Source organism: Parastagonospora nodorum, assembly GCF_000146915.1.
Source record: "Parastagonospora nodorum SN15 chromosome Unknown scaffold_11, whole genome shotgun sequence".
Taxonomy (NCBI): domain Eukaryota; kingdom Fungi; phylum Ascomycota; class Dothideomycetes; order Pleosporales; family Phaeosphaeriaceae; genus Parastagonospora; species Parastagonospora nodorum.
The window spans coordinates 1009790-1025893 of record NW_001884559.1 but is presented as its reverse complement, the minus strand read 5'-3'; the positions used below and the strand labels follow the sequence as shown (position 1 = coordinate 1025893).

At 51.3% G+C, this 16104-nt stretch overlaps 10 protein-coding genes across 10 annotated transcripts; 8 read left to right on the top strand and 2 right to left on the bottom strand.

The window, feature by feature from the left end:
* Positions 1-198: 198 nt before the first annotated feature.
* SNOG_07754 (hypothetical protein) lies at positions 199-2334 on the top strand (the record flags this gene model as incomplete). The annotated part of the gene is made up of 1 exon (XM_001798033.1): positions 199-2334. The coding sequence occupies one exon, from the start codon at positions 199-201 to the stop codon at positions 2332-2334; it is 2136 nt and encodes a 711-aa protein (XP_001798085.1).
* A 500-nt stretch (positions 2335-2834) lies between these two features.
* On the top strand, positions 2835-3432 carry SNOG_07753 (hypothetical protein; the record flags this gene model as incomplete). Its single annotated transcript, XM_001798032.1, has 2 exons — positions 2835-3005; positions 3088-3432. 2 exons carry the CDS (start codon positions 2835-2837, stop codon positions 3430-3432), a joined length of 516 nt encoding a protein of 171 aa, XP_001798084.1.
* A 727-nt stretch (positions 3433-4159) lies between these two features.
* On the top strand, positions 4160-5122 carry SNOG_07752 (hypothetical protein; the record flags this gene model as incomplete). The annotated part of the gene is made up of 1 exon (XM_001798031.1): positions 4160-5122. The coding sequence occupies one exon, from the start codon at positions 4160-4162 to the stop codon at positions 5120-5122; it is 963 nt and encodes a 320-aa protein (XP_001798083.1).
* A 43-nt stretch (positions 5123-5165) lies between these two features.
* On the top strand, positions 5166-5896 carry SNOG_07751 (hypothetical protein; the record flags this gene model as incomplete). Its single annotated transcript, XM_001798030.1, has 2 exons — positions 5166-5210; positions 5249-5896. 2 exons carry the CDS (start codon positions 5166-5168, stop codon positions 5894-5896), a joined length of 693 nt encoding a protein of 230 aa, XP_001798082.1.
* Positions 5897-5986: 90 nt separating this feature from the next.
* Positions 5987-7015, bottom strand: SNOG_07750 (hypothetical protein). The gene is made up of 3 exons (XM_001798029.1): positions 6914-7015; positions 6584-6672; positions 5987-6532 (listed from the first exon to the last, which is right to left on the bottom strand). The coding sequence occupies exons 1-3, from the start codon at positions 6959-6961 to the stop codon at positions 6457-6459; spliced, it is 213 nt and encodes a 70-aa protein (XP_001798081.1). The 5' UTR covers positions 6962-7015; the 3' UTR covers positions 5987-6456.
* Positions 7016-7276: 261 nt separating this feature from the next.
* Positions 7277-8095, top strand: SNOG_07749 (hypothetical protein; the record flags this gene model as incomplete). The annotated part of the gene is made up of 1 exon (XM_001798028.1): positions 7277-8095. One exon carries the CDS (start codon positions 7277-7279, stop codon positions 8093-8095), a length of 819 nt encoding a protein of 272 aa, XP_001798080.1.
* A 429-nt stretch (positions 8096-8524) lies between these two features.
* On the top strand, positions 8525-10782 carry SNOG_07748 (hypothetical protein; the record flags this gene model as incomplete). Its single annotated transcript, XM_001798026.1, has 2 exons — positions 8525-8778; positions 8828-10782. 2 exons carry the CDS (start codon positions 8525-8527, stop codon positions 10098-10100), a joined length of 1527 nt encoding a protein of 508 aa, XP_001798078.1. The 3' UTR covers positions 10101-10782.
* Positions 10133-10697, bottom strand: SNOG_07747 (hypothetical protein; the record flags this gene model as incomplete). The annotated part of the gene is given in 2 exon segments (XM_001798027.1): positions 10133-10507; positions 10527-10697. The coding sequence occupies 2 exon segments, from the start codon at positions 10695-10697 to the stop codon at positions 10133-10135; spliced, it is 546 nt and encodes a 181-aa protein (XP_001798079.1).
* Positions 10783-12178: 1396 nt separating the features above from the next.
* Positions 12179-12714, top strand: SNOG_07746 (hypothetical protein; the record flags this gene model as incomplete). The annotated part of the gene is made up of 2 exons (XM_001798025.1): positions 12179-12447; positions 12492-12714. 2 exons carry the CDS (start codon positions 12179-12181, stop codon positions 12712-12714), a joined length of 492 nt encoding a protein of 163 aa, XP_001798077.1.
* A 1198-nt stretch (positions 12715-13912) lies between these two features.
* SNOG_07745 (hypothetical protein) lies at positions 13913-15042 on the top strand (the record flags this gene model as incomplete). Its single annotated transcript, XM_001798024.1, has 3 exons — positions 13913-14286; positions 14343-14488; positions 14552-15042. 3 exons carry the CDS (start codon positions 13913-13915, stop codon positions 14941-14943), a joined length of 912 nt encoding a protein of 303 aa, XP_001798076.1. The 3' UTR covers positions 14944-15042.
* Positions 15043-16104: the final 1062 nt, after the last annotated feature.

Genomic DNA, 16104 nt, shown 5'->3' with positions numbered 1-16104 from the left:
GCCTGCGAGTCTCGTGGTTGTACCACGTTTTCTCGAGCCAAACATTGATTGACGGGTGTGTCTTGCTCGCAAGAGGAAACGGCGAGCTGCAGCTGGGCGGTTGCGTGAGCCCTTTTAGAGCGGTCTGGTACCCCGGTTGCGAAGATGCTTTCTTCTTCTCGGTCCAGCTCCACGGATAGCCTTTTGAATCTCTTTCCAATGTTTGGGCATCCTGGTATTAGTGCTCTTGAGTATGCGGGGCAGGTCGAGAAGATGAAGGAGCAGCAGAGGAAGAGTGAGACATCGCTTAAGCGCAGGTCTGGGACGAGTACTCAAGACAAGACGAACTCCTCGACTACTGCTGGCGCTGAGGAAAATACTATTGAGCTTTCATCCCCGTTGCATTTCGTTGATGAGTTTGGCTGCCAGCAAAGGAGAAGAGGGACGTTCATCAATCATACTCCGCGGAACTACGAACTGCGGTCGAGCCAGGCAATGGAGATGAGTCGACCATCACGTGCCGAAAGCGAGAACTACTCTCGCCCACTATCTCGACAGAGCAGCATGGCCAGCGGAAGTCCCGCAATCGCAAGTCAGCCTGCGTACAGTCCGTCGACAAATTCGAGTTCCTTCGGCAAGCGCTCCACCCTCAATCATGAAACAGTGGCTGAGCTTGACTCAACCGAGATTGGCATGTCTTCGTCTCCAGAAGTGTACATGCCCTCAAGGTCACATCGGCGTTCGCTTTCGGCGCCTCACGGCAAAATCCTCACTTACGAGCCGGGTACTGCCACGTCGGTCAGCCATCCAAGCAAAGACCCCAGCCTCCGTAGTACAAGCCTAGCCAGTCACCAACCTCGATCTCCGGAGAAGAAACGTCAACGACGCCAGACGCCCTTTAAGCTCATCACTTCGACGCAGATCAATGTACCTCGACACGCACCACTGGAGCCTTGGGTAGCTGAGCATCGCCGCAAAGAAACAACTGAAACCATTGAGACAATTGGCGACGTACCTGTTGACATGGACCGCGAGTTATCTGCCGAGTTTGGTACTTTCGGAGTCATTCAGAGGTATTTTGAGAGCCAAGGAGGTGGTTCAGTGGCTGAATCAGAGGACCGGTCCACGAAGTTGTCAGGCGTCACGCTGCCTGTGTCTGATGAGTCGAGCTTGGGGAAGTCCTTCCTCGAGCCCATTGCCATATATCCCATCGAGGAACTCGAGCTGCCAAATGATCCACCACCGGTACCAGATCGGAGCCCGAAACGCCTTACCAACCCAGCTTTTCCAACAAGCCCCAAATCCTTGAGGGTGCGGGACAGCGACTTCAACATTGCCGCCGAAGGTGAATATTCGCCTTACGAGCCGGACGGTGACGTCCTGCACGTTGCCAAAAAGAGGACTTCGGCGCTCCCCCGGGTGGAACATGCTGCCTGGATCGGGTCGCCCAACGTGGGCAGACTTGCGCCACCAATTCTGGGTCACGATGCCATCACAGCTAGTAGTAACCTGGGGCTCAATGACCTCAGCTTCTGGCTTAAGAACACTGGGCCTCCATCCGCACCTCAGGCGGTGACGCAAGAGCAGAAGAAGAAGGGCATGAAGCTGTTCAAGGTGAAGCAACGAAAGAGCCTCGCTGCCCGTGTGGGCTCTGTGGAAGGCTCTCCCCAGCGAGCACGCAACCGGCCTGCAGTACCATCATGTGCGAAGGAAATGACCACATCGAAAGGAGCGCGCCATCTCAAAATCATCATCCCAACTGAACCGCCAGCGGGATATCAACCACTTACATTACCTATAATCAAGCAACGCCACTCCCGTCACATCTCTATCTCCTTCACCGAGGAAATGCTCAACCCACTCGCTAGTCCTGCTGTCGAACACATCATCTCGACACTCGAACCCCAAGACCGCTCTACCTCCACGCCAGTTCCCAAGTCCCCTCGGAGCCCGAAGCGCTCACCAAAAGCGCCGAAACCAGTGCCCGTCAACGATCATCCTCTCGCTACGCCATCGCCGTCGAGAGACGAATTGACGCGCGCGAGGAAGTTAAGGGACTTGCAGCGGATTAAGAGGAAACCAGTGCCGAAGCAGGATACTTCGGCCGGTGCTCTTCCGACACCTGCACATACGCCGGAGCCATGTGAGCGCGAACACGCCAAAAGAGACGATGCTGAGGACAAAGTGGCGCGCATGCAAGACCAGGTGCAAGCCATGCAGCGGCAGATTGCGCAACTCGCGGAGGCGTTGGCGGAGACGGTGGGACTGGACGTTGATGGTGGGGAGGTCAAGGGGGAGGAAGTTCTGCAGGCTTGGAAGCGAATGAGGGATTCGAGGGTTGTTGGCGTTAAATAATGGAGGAGAGATGGATGATAGAGCAGGGAATATAGGTATAGAAGAAGCAGACATCTGGGATAAAGATGTGATTTACGACCGACATGTCTACATATATACTTAGCACCTTAGTTTCATTTAATATGTTATCTTGAAGACATTTACTTCTGATGGTGCGAGGTATTTCGGATGTCTGGGATGGCCGCTGTTCCTGAACACGAGGGTGGGCGATCATGACGTGCAGTCTATTTATAGGTTGCTGTGCCTGAGCATGGGAGCTGTTTCTCAGCGTGTTCAAAAAAATAGAGAGCCCAATTTTTTTAAGTCACTCGTTGCCAGACCGTCTCTTTCCTCCAGCAATTATACCATTTCCATTCATCCCGCCGTCCCCTCCTCTGTCCCACAATCCCCACACCGCCGGCTTATCGATAAGCCCTTCTCAAACACGCATTACGCACCCCTCCCTCAACCGCGTTTCCAGCGACCATTATCTCAATTGAAGCCCCCAAACACCTCAGACGATGTCTTCCGACGCCTCGACCCCGCTCTTCAGCTCGGAGCTTATCTCCGCCGAAGTCGTCAAGCAATTGCCCGAAGGCTACGGGTGCCGCCCAATACAGCGCGACGACTTCCACAAGGGCTTCCTGGATGTATTGCGAGTCTTGACGACGGTCGGGGATGTAACTGAGGAGGTGATTAATATACCCTTTCGATAATTTTAGCAACCTCTACCTCAATTCAAATCCGTCGCTTTAGCTAACCTCCCCCCAACAGCAATGGAACGAGCGCTACACGTGGATGTCCGCGCGCAACGACACGTACTACCTCCTCTGCATCACCGATAGCGCCAATGCCATCGTCGGCACCGGCGCGCTCATCGTCGAGCGCAAATTCATCCACCAGCTCGGCCTCGTCGGGCACATTGAGGACATTGCCGTCGCCAAGGACCAGCAGGGCAAGAAGCTGGGGCTCCGCATTATCCAGGCGCTCGACTTTGTCGCGGAGAAGGTCGGCTGCTATAAGACGATCTTGGACTGTAGTGAGGCCAATGAGGGGTTTTATGTCAAGTGTGGGTTTAAGAGGGCGGGGTTGGAGATGGCGCATTATTATGGACGGTAAAGGGGGGAATGACAGGGTGGGTGAGGTGGGATTGCATTAGAAGCGTTGTTTATATCGCATGAGTGATTCGGTCAGATATAGAGAAGCATAGAGCATACGACGCGCTGCATCGATTCAACGACGAGACCTTTTCTCAACGGCCTAAGAAGATACTTCGTGTAAAGTTCCTTGTCTTCATATAGACCTTTAGTTGGCCCAGGTGTATCAATTTTGAAGTGCAAACGGGCTTGCTAGCGCCTATGCTCCGTCTCTCTCACCTACAAATACATAACAAACGCCTCAGGCAGCGCATCCACACTTGCTTGCATCATTGACTAGGCCTACGTGTGCCAATGAAAGTAATAATTTGTTAATTCATCTCTAGAAAGAGAGTAATTTGGATACCTTCTTACTACACTTATATTCTGAGATATGCAGTCCTAACATTCTTTTGCTGGTGTTAGTGTATAGTAAGTTGCTCGTGGGTGAGCGGGCTTGCACGCTACTGCAGGTACAGCCATATGTTTCTCGCTTGACTTTTACTACCATTTCAGCACAACATCATAGCCGGGACTTCACAACATAATTTTGCGAAACTCGAAGGCTTGTCGGGTAAGCCGTTTACTAAGAGAGTATTTGCTTGCAAACTTCTTCCAACGTGTGTCCTGTCTGTGAGGAGCAAAGTCGCATGACTCACGAATAACATCTCATTTTCAAACGGCTGGGTCAACCACGCCATTAGGAAGAGATGGCAGATGAGCAGAACAAGAGAAATGGAACTAGTTTGGAGACCCATGTAACCGAGGCAGACATGGAAAAATCGGACGTCAATTCAGCAACAATCGCTCCACCGGAGGCAAATTTGGACAATTTTTCGCCATACGACATTTCAACTGCCCCGAAAATCATATCTGGACTACCGCCCGAGATATGGACTATTATTCAGGCAGCACCTGCCAAGTTCCCACCGCAGTATTTTCTCGACGTCAGTCGGAATCTGCTCGAAAATCCAAACTTGACTGCTTCACACCTTGCCCGTGCTGAGCTATCGTATCAGAGCTTTGCAGATGCGACGTACAACCCCAAAGCCACAACGCCTGAAGATCTAGCTAGCATAGTCAAGCACCTGCGACCCGAATGTCAGCCCCGGCTTGTGGAAGGCGGAGTGGAGGGGTACGACCTCGAATGGACAGTGGTGAGAAAACTCATCCCCCGGAATCCCAACCTGGACAAACCAATGATGCAAACATGTCACCTCTACACATCAACCCAAGCCATTGCAATCACAACTCCCGCCGGGCAAGAAGAAACCGTCCAGGCAGAACGCTATCTAGTCATATACATCCCCCACGCCGAAGCCCCAGAAGACATACCCTTCTACCACCCCACCGTCCGCTCCCTCGGCATCCTATACACCTATCTACCGAATCAATCCATCCTCCCCTCCCCCGGCACCCTCTCAATCCACTTCGCCTTCTTCCCAACCCACCCACTCGACACCCGGCTGACGCGTACCGCCCTCATGCTGCTGCAAATCATCCACAAGCACGCCAAAGGCCGACAAGCCGGGTACAAGAAGCGCGTGCACCACGACGTCATCATCCCGCAAAAGCGCTTCCAAGACACATACGCGTACCTAAAGGGCAAGTACGCAAAAGCCCTGATCGACGGCTGGGTCGAGCAGACGCCGCCCGGAGAAACACGTGTTTGAGGACCTGGGCATCGCGGCGTTTTTGATCGAGTTGTGGCGCGACATGTACGGGTCGATCGAGCGTTTCCCGGGTTCGTGGATATTGGCTGTGGGAACGGGGTTTTGGTGTATATACTCAATGCGGAGGGGTGGAACGGCTGGGGGTTCGATGCGAGGCGGCGTAAGACGTGGGCGACGTTTGGCGAGGACAAGGACAGGGTGAAGGAGATGCTGCTCGTCCCGCGCGTTCTGGGCGAGCGGGATGGCGACGCGGCGGCTGTGGAGCATGATGGTGTTTTTCCGAGGGGCACGTTCGTTGTGAGCAATCATGCGGATGAGTTGACGCCGTGGACGCCGCTGATTGCGTCGCTGTCGAGGTCGCCGTTCATTGCGATTCCGTGCTGCAGTCATGATTTTGGCGGGGCGAGGACTCGCGCGCCCGTGCATAGGAAGTATGTCCAGGAAGATCCGAATGTGATGGGCAAGAAGGAGAATAAGCAGCCTAGTGCGTATGCGGGGCTGTGTAGTTGGGTCAGTCACTTGACGGAGAGTATGGGGTATAAGGTTGAGAAAGAGCATTTGAGGATCCCGAGTACGAGGAACATTGCGATTTTGGGGAGGAGTAGACTTGGAGATGATGAGGTGGACGGCGAGGAAGGATTAGAGGAGAGGCTGGGGATTACAAGAGAAGTGGTGGAGAAGGAGATGGGTGAGTCGACGACGATTGAGCAGGTTAGATCGATGTGGATGAGGAGTGGCGGGGACTTGATGAAGTCTGGGAAGAGTGGACATTGAGCATTTTAATGAGAACATGAGCTTCAGACGAAAAGCATTGGATAGACATGATCATCACGAAGCGAACAGCCACTGAAGTGTACTGGGGTATCATTGAGAACATGACCTGCTCCGGGTGCGAAAGCGCTTCCCGAGCGGACAATGGATTCGTAGTATCATCCTTTCATTTCGCCGTATGCCACCGTGACCGATCCCTTTTTGTGAATGCAGTAAAGTTGCGACATGAAGATGACCTTGTATCCGTTTACTCCTCAAGCAAGTAGAGACCTGCTTAAGAAGCAGGGGCAGCACCGCGGCCTCGTCCGAAGCCACCACGGAACTCGGGCTTGAACTCGCCGGGGGCACCGCCCTCGCCCTTCTCGCCCTGGTCACGGCGTCGGTAACCGTCACGGTCGCCGCCACGGTCACCGCCACGTCCACCACGGCCTCCTCCGCGCCTCTCGCGGTCGTCACCGCCTCCGAGCATACCCCGGGGAGGAGCAGAGCGCTGCTGCTTGATGTGCGTCTGGGGCACAATCTCGGCGGGGAGGTGGAGCCACTCGCGGAGGTAGTCCAGACCCTCAGGGGTGAGGGTGTAGTAGTAGTACTGCCATGAGAAGCGAGTCTTGAGGTATCCGCGGGAGGTCAACGACTGGCCTGCGACATATTAGACACGCTTGTGCGCTAGCGGAAAGCGGGGCTACTGACAAGCCTTGATGACGAACAGGTTCTTGGTGTCGATGTCTCCGTGCTTGGGAAGGTTGAAGTCCTTCTTTGCGACGAGAACGCCCTCTGTGGTGACCGTGTGTCAGCCTATCCTTATATGCAGCAGAGCCGCGAAATTGTTCACTTGTGCCATAGCCATGGCCCGAGTACAGGGTGGGATACTAACCTCGGAAGAGGTACCTGGAGAGCAATTGTTAGCAGAGTTCATGCAGAAGCGAGAATGGAGGGGCCAAATGAAGCTCAAGCTCAAGATTGGATATTTCGTGTGAATGTCCCCAACTCGGTTGCGCCGCAGTGCTGAATGGTGTGGAGGTGGACTAACTCGTGGATCGCCTTGCGGTCGGCCTTGGGAATAAGCATCTTGACGGTTGCGAGAAGTCTCGGGGATGCTGGCGTTAGATGTAGGTTGGCGATGGAGAGGAAGTTCGCAATAGACGGAGCATTTTGGGGGACGAGTGCGTAGCGCACAGGCCATTCGCCTAAAGTTAGCGCGGCGGAGCCATGCTAGCGCGGAATCAAATGCTTGGCTCTGGTCTCGACATTCGCCGCCTACCAACTTTGCTATCACCACACAACGGCTCTCCTTGACGACAACTGAGCGTTTTGTTGCAGACGCTTATCGCGCGCAAAGATCTGCCGAAGAAACAAACACTTTAGGCGTCACAACCCGCCACTATGGACTCTACAACTGAATCCCCAATCACGGTCATCGTGAACAGCATCAAAGGGCATGACATCGCCTTCACATCGCCAAAAGACGCGTCACTCACATCCATATACGACACGCTATACGAACGCGCGCCGTGGGTGCAGAACTCATCCTACATCCTCACCACAAACTCGCGCCGCGCTGTGAGCCATGACGAGTCTCCAGTGTCGTCACTGCTCTCTTCGCCATCCGACACATTTCTCTCGCTCCGCCTAACAGTACCACTATGCGGTGGAAAAGGTGGTTTCGGATCGATTCTGCGTGCCCAGGGTGGTCGCATGTCGTCGCGCAAGAAGCAAGGTGGTGATGCAAACGCATCATCCAGAAATTTAGATGGACGACGGCTGCGCACTGTCGCCGAGGCTAAAGTTCTTGCCGAGTACCTTGCTATCAAGCCAGAAATGGAGCAAAGAGAGAAAGAGGAGCGACGGAAGCGGTGGGAAGACATTGTGGCTAGCACCGAGCGGAAGCAGGACGAACTCATGAACAGCCGCGGTACTGCCCGTCTGGATGGCAAATGGGTGGAGGATAAGGAGGAGGCAGAGAACAAGACACGAGAAGCCATCGAGAAGATGCTGCTTGCGCAAAGGGAAAGCTCCGAGGAAGAGGACGATACTAAGGCCGCAGCATCGTCCTCGAAGCCTGTACAGCAGCGCCAGATGTTTGGATGGGATGATGAGGACGATGAGTTCATGAGCGACAGCGAGGAAGAAGAAGATGTTTCAGAGGACGATGCGAAGCCGCAGGTATTCGAGGGAAAGGGCAAGGGAAAAGCCACCGCATGATTGCTTGCGGCTCATTTAGAAGCGTCTCTCGTCAGGTCCGCTCAAGGTATGCATATTCAGGCGTTAAAAGTATGTATTGTTAGTTGTAGATACCCAATTGGACCTTCATAATCTCGAGACAGTTCGAGCGCATCCACCTCCAACACGAGTTATCAATTTGCATGGTCAACAGTTACTACACAACAGTATTGCACGAAAGTTTATTTTCGAAGAAGTATATCAATATTGTTACTAGTAGTTCTATGGGTGTTCGCGGCCGAACAACCCCACTGCAAACGCGGGATGTCCACGCGCTAAGACGCCGTGCCGCTATCGATACATCCCACTACTGGCCGATATCAGGTCATCATACGCCTGGGCATTCCGCTGCCGAACTTCCTTTCGAATTTCGAAACATGTCATCTTCTCACTCTCTCCAACATTGCCACCATGTCACTCAATCTTAGCAAATACGCGTCTACCCTTCGCATTGCAGGAAGGCGCTACCCCGCATTGAGGGCTACCCCATGTCGAAGTGTATCTGAATTCAGCCATGCTCGAGGTTTTGCCAGCAGTCCGACATGGCGAATACGGACGAAAGAGATGAATGATGAGCATTTGCAGGATCTGAAAGTCAATCAGGGTCGTCTGATGCAAGACATCCACTATACTTGCCAATGGGGCCCTGGTGAACGTTGGGGAGAGTAAGCAGCTCCAAGCCTAATGCCAACATTATGCTGATACGATGAAAAGGGCTCCTACTGAGACTGGCATGTCCCGCTTAGCCCTCTCTGATGCTGACAAGGCTGCACGTGACTGGTTTGTTTCAACGACAGAAGCTTTGGGCTGCAAGGTCACTGTGGACGCAATGGGAAACACGTTTGCCGTTAGACCTGGGCTTCGGAATGATAAACCTCCGACATATGTCGGCAGTCATCTAGACACACAACCTACTGGTGGCCGATATGATGGGATCCTAGGTGTCACGGCAGGTGTAGAGATGCTAAGAGTGCTCGCCGACAATTGGACCGAAACCGAGTATCCTGTTGGTGTAGTGAACTGGACGAATGAGGAAGGTGCCAGATTCCCAAAGTCTATGGTTTCATCCGGCGTTTGGGCTGGTGATATTCCAGTAGAGACGGCACACAACCTGCGCGAAGTACATCCTGGCACAGCAACCATGGCCGAAGAGCTGAAGAGGATAGGATACTTGGGTGAAACGCCAGCAAGCCATGAAGCCATACCCATGGCCGCACATTTCGAATTGCACATCGAGCAAGGCCCATTACTGGAAATGTCCAACAAGAAGATTGGCGTTGTCACTGGCGTCCAAGCGTACAAATGGTTCACGATCAACGTCAAGGGACGTGATACGCACACCGGTACCACGGACCTAAAGTCTCGTGCAGATGCTCTCCTCACAGCATCAAAAATGATCTTGCACTCGCATCGCCTTGCAACCGCGAACCACGCTCTCGCATCTACCGGCATTCTACACCTGAAACCCGGCTCCACAAACACCGTACCTGGCTCAGTATCTTTCAGTCTCGACATCCGCTCACCCAAGGACGAAACCGTAGCACTCATGACCGAACTTATCCAAAGGGACTTCCCGAAGATTGCCGCTGGCGAAGATGTTCTAGACTCCAACCTCGGTTGTACACCTGGACTCCCTCTCTCAGTCGAGATTGTCGAAGACTTCTCTTCGCCCGCAACAAACTTCCACACCGACTGCATCACGTCCGTTAGGCAATCTGCATACAACATCCTAGGTCCCAACAGCCACAATTTAGTCATGGAAATGACATCTGGCGCGGGCCATGACAGCGTGTATGCTAGCAAGCGCTGTCCCACGAGCATGATCTTTGTCCCGTGTAGGGAGGGTGTGAGCCACAACCCCAGAGAGTTCTGCAAGGAGGAGGATTGTGCTCTAGGCGCGCAGGTGCTGTTGCAAAGTGTAGTCCGATTCGATCGAATGAGGGACGAGAGGAGGGTTAGTTGGAAGCAGGAACCTTATACATTATAAATTGACGTACGGGGAATAAGCACTAGACAATTCTACCGCTTCCGCTTCATGGTTACTACCCTCCCATCGATCGAACTGATCCTGAATCCCCTCCTCGGTACCGGAATGCCATTGAACGCATCTAGGTTCTGCCATCGCAGCAATGTATCCGCGAGATTGACCTGCGGGGTAGCAAAGTCCACATGGTATCCCAGACGAGCTTCTTCATCCCCGACCCCCGGCTCCAACACGCTCTTCGGCTCAAACATCCCAGCCCGACCTGCGTCGTAAATCCTCAGCCAGATCTTCGTCCTTGCGTCATCGACGAGAAACACGTCTGCGCTATCAGCCCACTCGCGCGACATGACGAAGGTGTACTTGTCTGCACTACCTCGGTTGGTAACACTCTGCCTAACATGGTCAACTCTCTTGCGCGCGATAGCATACGAGGCGGAAGAGAATTGAGTATCGATTAGAAAAGTTTTGGCGTTCGATCCATCTGCGTGACGTATTCATGTTGTCTTGTGGATGCGGTAGTGTGGGTAGGAGAGATCGGGGATGATGTAGCGGTTCGACATCCTGGTTTTGAGAGAATGGAGAGGGGCGGTTGGAGGACATGGTATTTGGTGGCTGTTGCTTGCTGTATTCTGCTTGTTACTTGTTGCCTGTTGCAAACAAAGAATTGGAGTTGCTTCTACGCGAGTGTGATTCTGTAGCGCTTGAGGTTGACTTTAGCGTCATGTGTCCGCACTTGATAAAGGAAAGAGCTTTCATTGCGGAAAGCAATTGGTTGTTTGGAGGGAGTGGTAGCATTGACGTGAACGTACAGATAAGCTTGGCTCAAAGCGGTCACGCACATTTCATCAGAGGTCGGTCAGTTGGACTGGAGATTGGTCGAATGAGTGTATATTTGATGTAGGCGATAATTGCGAAACTGTCTACACGAGTGTGGCATTATACCTTACGTCCATCTCGGCAGCGTGCTGAATATCCACCCACCCTAATTGGTTAAGAGACAAGGGCGGGTTGTGGTAAAAAAAATGTGGAAGCCCCGGTTGCCTAAAACAAAGCATGCTACTGTCCTATCTGCACTCTACCGGGTAGTTTGTGTCACCACATTTGAAAACTCCCGCTTGCTGCTAGTAGCATATTTCGTACTTGAAATTCTTGCAGCATTGCTGAAAATTGAAGCGATTTGTCGTGTCACCAACATTGATGCGACACTACAACATATTTAGTGTAATGCAGAAGAACTGAGAAATTGACCCACATTGCCATACCCAGTATGTCCGCGGAAAGGGCTCATCGCCACGCAACAAGTTTTCGTTTGGTCATTAACCAATAGAGCAGGGTCGCTGGCTGGGGCACAATAGTATGTTAGACTTGGAATGGTCAACAATGATATGTGACCGCAAACAAGGGAGAACTTACACGGCGACACCAGTCGTAAGCTTCATAATGGAAGCGATGAACATCGTATTCCAAGAGAGTGCTGAGTGTATTCAACTGATCTGGGTTATGGGCTGAGAAAGTGTTCGGTGAATGGAAAGAATCGAGGCGTGGCAGAGCAGCTATTTCTTGTTCAGCGGTCTACACGCATCGATCAGCCGCAGTCACAATCCCTCGTGACGGATTCAATTTAAGCTCCACAGTCAAGCTACCTTTAGACCCCCAATGCTGGAGAGGTCATCTTCGAGCTTCTACGATCTAGAGGACTTTACTGACTATGATTTTCGCCAGACTGCGGGGAATTCGAAATACGAGGTTCTTCTGGGAAGTAAGACTATTGTAAGCGCTAGTCTGGAGCAAACGTAGTGGTATACTTTCTAGAAACGTTGGGAAACTCCAAACACAACTTTCAATCAAGAAAAAGTATCTGATTGCCAGTAAAATGTCCGAAAGCTTCTATAAGGCCAGTACAATGAAGGTTGAATCTGGCAGTTGATAGTATTGTAAGCACTAGTAGGGAGCAGATGTGAAGGTATATTTGTGCACATCGTGGAAAACTCTAAGTACGAGCATCATTTGACATGAGCTTCGCGGCACTAGCAAAAAGCTTCCAAAAAGCTTGTACGCAGTTGTGAAATCAGGTGCTATAAATGCCCTGGCTTTCGTTGGGTACACAAGACTCTTATCAATCTCTACACTCCACAATCTACATTGGATTTTACCACCAACAAAATTTGCAGTTCCTTCCAATCTCGACCGCCCTTGATGTCCTAGCATTTACTGCAGCTACTCCGGTTCCTGCGGGAAATGTCCGCGCTCTGCCTGTCGTCAAGCGTACCGCATTTGTGCCTGACAATCTCATTGCAAATTTGCATCCCGACTCTAGCTCTACAGATCTCATCGAACACGAGGACAAACCGTCAGTTCTATATGCCCTGCTTATGCATAACTTACATGATGCAGCGCTCTGAGGAAGCGGGAGACGAAGGACGTCAAAGCCCCTTCAAGTAGGAACTCCAAATATACCATGGCCAATAGACAAGTCGTCTTCCAGATCACCAAACTCACGTACAATACGATGAGAGTCGTTGCTAAGCATTTGCTGGAGCGAAGTATTACGGTGTACGTTACGAACAATAGTTTTAACAAGCTCGATGTTTTCTCGACTCAGCTCGATGTAGATTGAGGTGCTGAACAGGAGGACAATGTACGAATCAGCCCAGGCGATATCCTTACCTTGGAGCGGAGTTACAATTACTAGATCATGAAGCAGTAGCACCAGCATAGACTACACACCACAAGGGGCTTCAGGATGCTTTCAGTTACCTAGATAGTTGCTGGTCAAATTATCTTTTGTGTTCAATTTGTTCACACGCAAAGAAGGTAATATCCTTACTAGAACTCTTGTCATAGAGACTGTCTAGAGTAAGAACTTTTTTCATTGCAATTGAATTGCTATTGCTGTTGATGAAAACGTTGACAATCTGCACTGACCAGGCTGCCAACCCTATATCTAGCGTCTCGTGATATGAGACATTATGACTGACAGGAGTCCCGGTTGAAAGAATTGAAGGAGCATTGAATCTGCACTGCTCGTAGATGGCAGAGGGAGAGGAGCACCATGTTCTAGACGTTGACCCTGATTCATTGGAAGCTTTGAGCGTGATGCAAGGACCACCTATCGACTCTGCCGTAGTTCATCGAAAACTGTCATTCTTCCACCGTTGTACCAGCTCTGCATAGTCGCAACCTTGGAAGTCTTCACTCCTAGAACTTCAGACAAAACGTCTGTATGCAAGCACCTAGTCAGACAGAATGCCACCCCAAACACATCGTTATCGATAAATTCCCACCAATCTGGGGGTTTAGGATCAAGACGAAGCTATGACTTATTGTGTAGGACAACGAACGGACCAATCGTGACTCGCGTAAAGCCGATGATGATGTAGGCGCTAAAGCCAAGATGGAAAGCTAACGTCGCCGGGTTCACGCTTTCCGACAACAAAGGCTGATTTTAGTTCTAGTGCTTAATACTCCTCACACGTTTGCAGAAAAGGGCCGTCAATCTGAGAATAAGTCAGAATAGGGCTTCTCTGATTGGCGCAATGTTTCACGGCTCGTCGCCTTGCCGTAGGAAACCACCTGGGCCGCCTCAAGACAGACATCGTCAAACACGAGTGTGGTTAGCTCAGGGCGGATCTAGCTTTGGAGAAATTGTTTCGAGCGGGACGTCTTTGTCTGTGTGTCAAACGTTGGATTTTCTATAAAGCACTCGCGTCATGGCGGTTCTCGATATCGCGCACTTCACTTATTGAACACTTTGAGAGTACATATCATCGACCTGTTCTCCAAGCCTAATTTATCTCTTCTCCAAAAATTTCAACATGCGTCTTTCTTCCATCGTGCTCATGGGCGCCAGCTCCCTGGCAGCCGCCCAGGACATGTCGCTGTGCGACAAGTACACCACCGCGTTGCTTAAGGAGAACAACGCCACAAACCAGTACACTCTGTTGACTCTCCTCGTCAACACCGTTGTCATTGGAAACTACACTCAGCCAAACATGAACGCTGTCCCCGGTATCCTTGCCAAGGGCATGTACATGGACAAAGAGGTCAACCTCCTTCCTTACTTCGACGGAACGCTCAAGTCCAGCAACCGTGGTGGCTCTTCAGGAGTCAGCATCAACTTCCTTGACGATGGAGGTGCTGCGCCCCTTATGAAGAACATGCCTGCCAACAGCGAGAAGTCAAACCAATAGTAAGCATTGCGGCGTTAGCTTGCCCAACGAACCGGACACTGACATAGTGACGCAGCTTCCTCCTCACACACTTGTACCAATTCTTTGGTAAACTACTTGGCTGCTCCGCATATGGCAACACGGGCTTCCCCGCGTACACCGGACACAGCATGGAAGACTCGCACAGGTTCATGAACCTCGATCCCTCTGAGATGGGATACTGTAAGCAACGTCCACGTTCGGAACGTCTTTGAGACACACACTAATCTCATATTCAACCTGTAGTCATCACCCAAGTTGGTCTTGCAGCGACCTCATTCGGTGTCTCCAAGGAGGACGTCACCACCGTAGCAGAAGCCCTCACAAAGCTCTTCAACTACCGCTGCAGCCCAGCCGCAACTGTCATCCCAGAGCAGGGACCCACCCTCAACAGCATCTGCCAAAACGAACAATGTCCTCTCGACCCGATGGCTCAGTGCTCCGCATACCCAAACAACGGCACCGTTATGGAGCCCATGGCCGCTAACGCGAGCATGACCTCATCGGCTTCAGGTTCGTCGGCTAAGCCTTCCTCAACTATGACCGGTGCTCCCGGCATGTTCACTGGAGGCGCTTCGTCAGCACAGGTTGGTGTTGGTGCAGTGGTTGGACTCGCTGCCTTGGCCATGGTTTTGTAGGCCTATCTTTATACCGAGTTGTTCTTCTAGGCAGCATACATCTCTCTCAAGTCACTGCCTTACGCAAACAAATTGATGTAATGTGAATAATCATCTTTTAATGGTCTTAGAACTCCCTAGCATGGCCAGCGCCACGCTTGTGTTTTTAGTTGTCACTTGAGCGCATGTAGTGTGACATACGGTAAGCGTGAAAAAAAGCTAATATCGTTACGAAGGGGTGGGGAAGAGTTGGCAATCAGCTTCCTGACCATACAGTATGATGTAGTTGAGGATTGATCTTGTGTAGTCTTGCCTGTTTAACAACAAGTTACCAAGCAGGCATTAGGACTATATCTAGGTAGCCATTTACCATAGGTAGATCTTCACGCAACTCACGCAACTCATTTTAATCTATCTTTTAACTAATCCATCGATCCACACCTCCTCGTTCATTTAGTCAAACAGAACTCTACAGCAGTTACAGCATACACGATGCCAGCTCTCTCCCTTTCCGTCCACGGTCCCCGGCCCCCTTGTCGTCAAGCCTATTCGGTACCGGAATTTGGGACTTCTGCGGCCTATGGCCGAACGTACTTCGACACCACTCATAACCGGCTATTTCACGAAATAGAGTCTGACGAAACTGTGTTAAATCTCAAGCCCTTGGAGTAGTTCGAGAGGTACAAGGCTACCAAGGCCATGTAAGCAAAAGCAAGTAGTAAGGCTATCATCAATCGTGAACAGGGTAGCCAAATAGTCTCTTGCGGTGAGTTCTTGGGCAACATGTTCGGGGATGGTTGAATGTCCGCGCTATCTTGAGCAGCCTTAGACCTTGGAGTACTTCGCCAAACTACCTTGGATGACACACCTTCAGGCCATTCATCTCGTATCTCGTTCAAAATATCAGCGTGCCTTTACTGCCACACAAGGGAAGTACTAGTAAGAAACATCGCGTATTTATTGCTATAACAGCAACGCAATGCAATGAAGGGATTTTTTTCCCTTTTTCTTCCAGCGCATATTTATAGAGTTGATTTGCTTTTACTCTAATCATATAGATACAACAAATGTGTGCGTTAATCTCATATTGATGAAGAAAGGTAAGGCCTTTGATAAGCCCTAACTGTCCCACCCGTGCTTCTCTCGTGCTGTAAGATCTAGACCTCCGCTTCATCAGCGAGG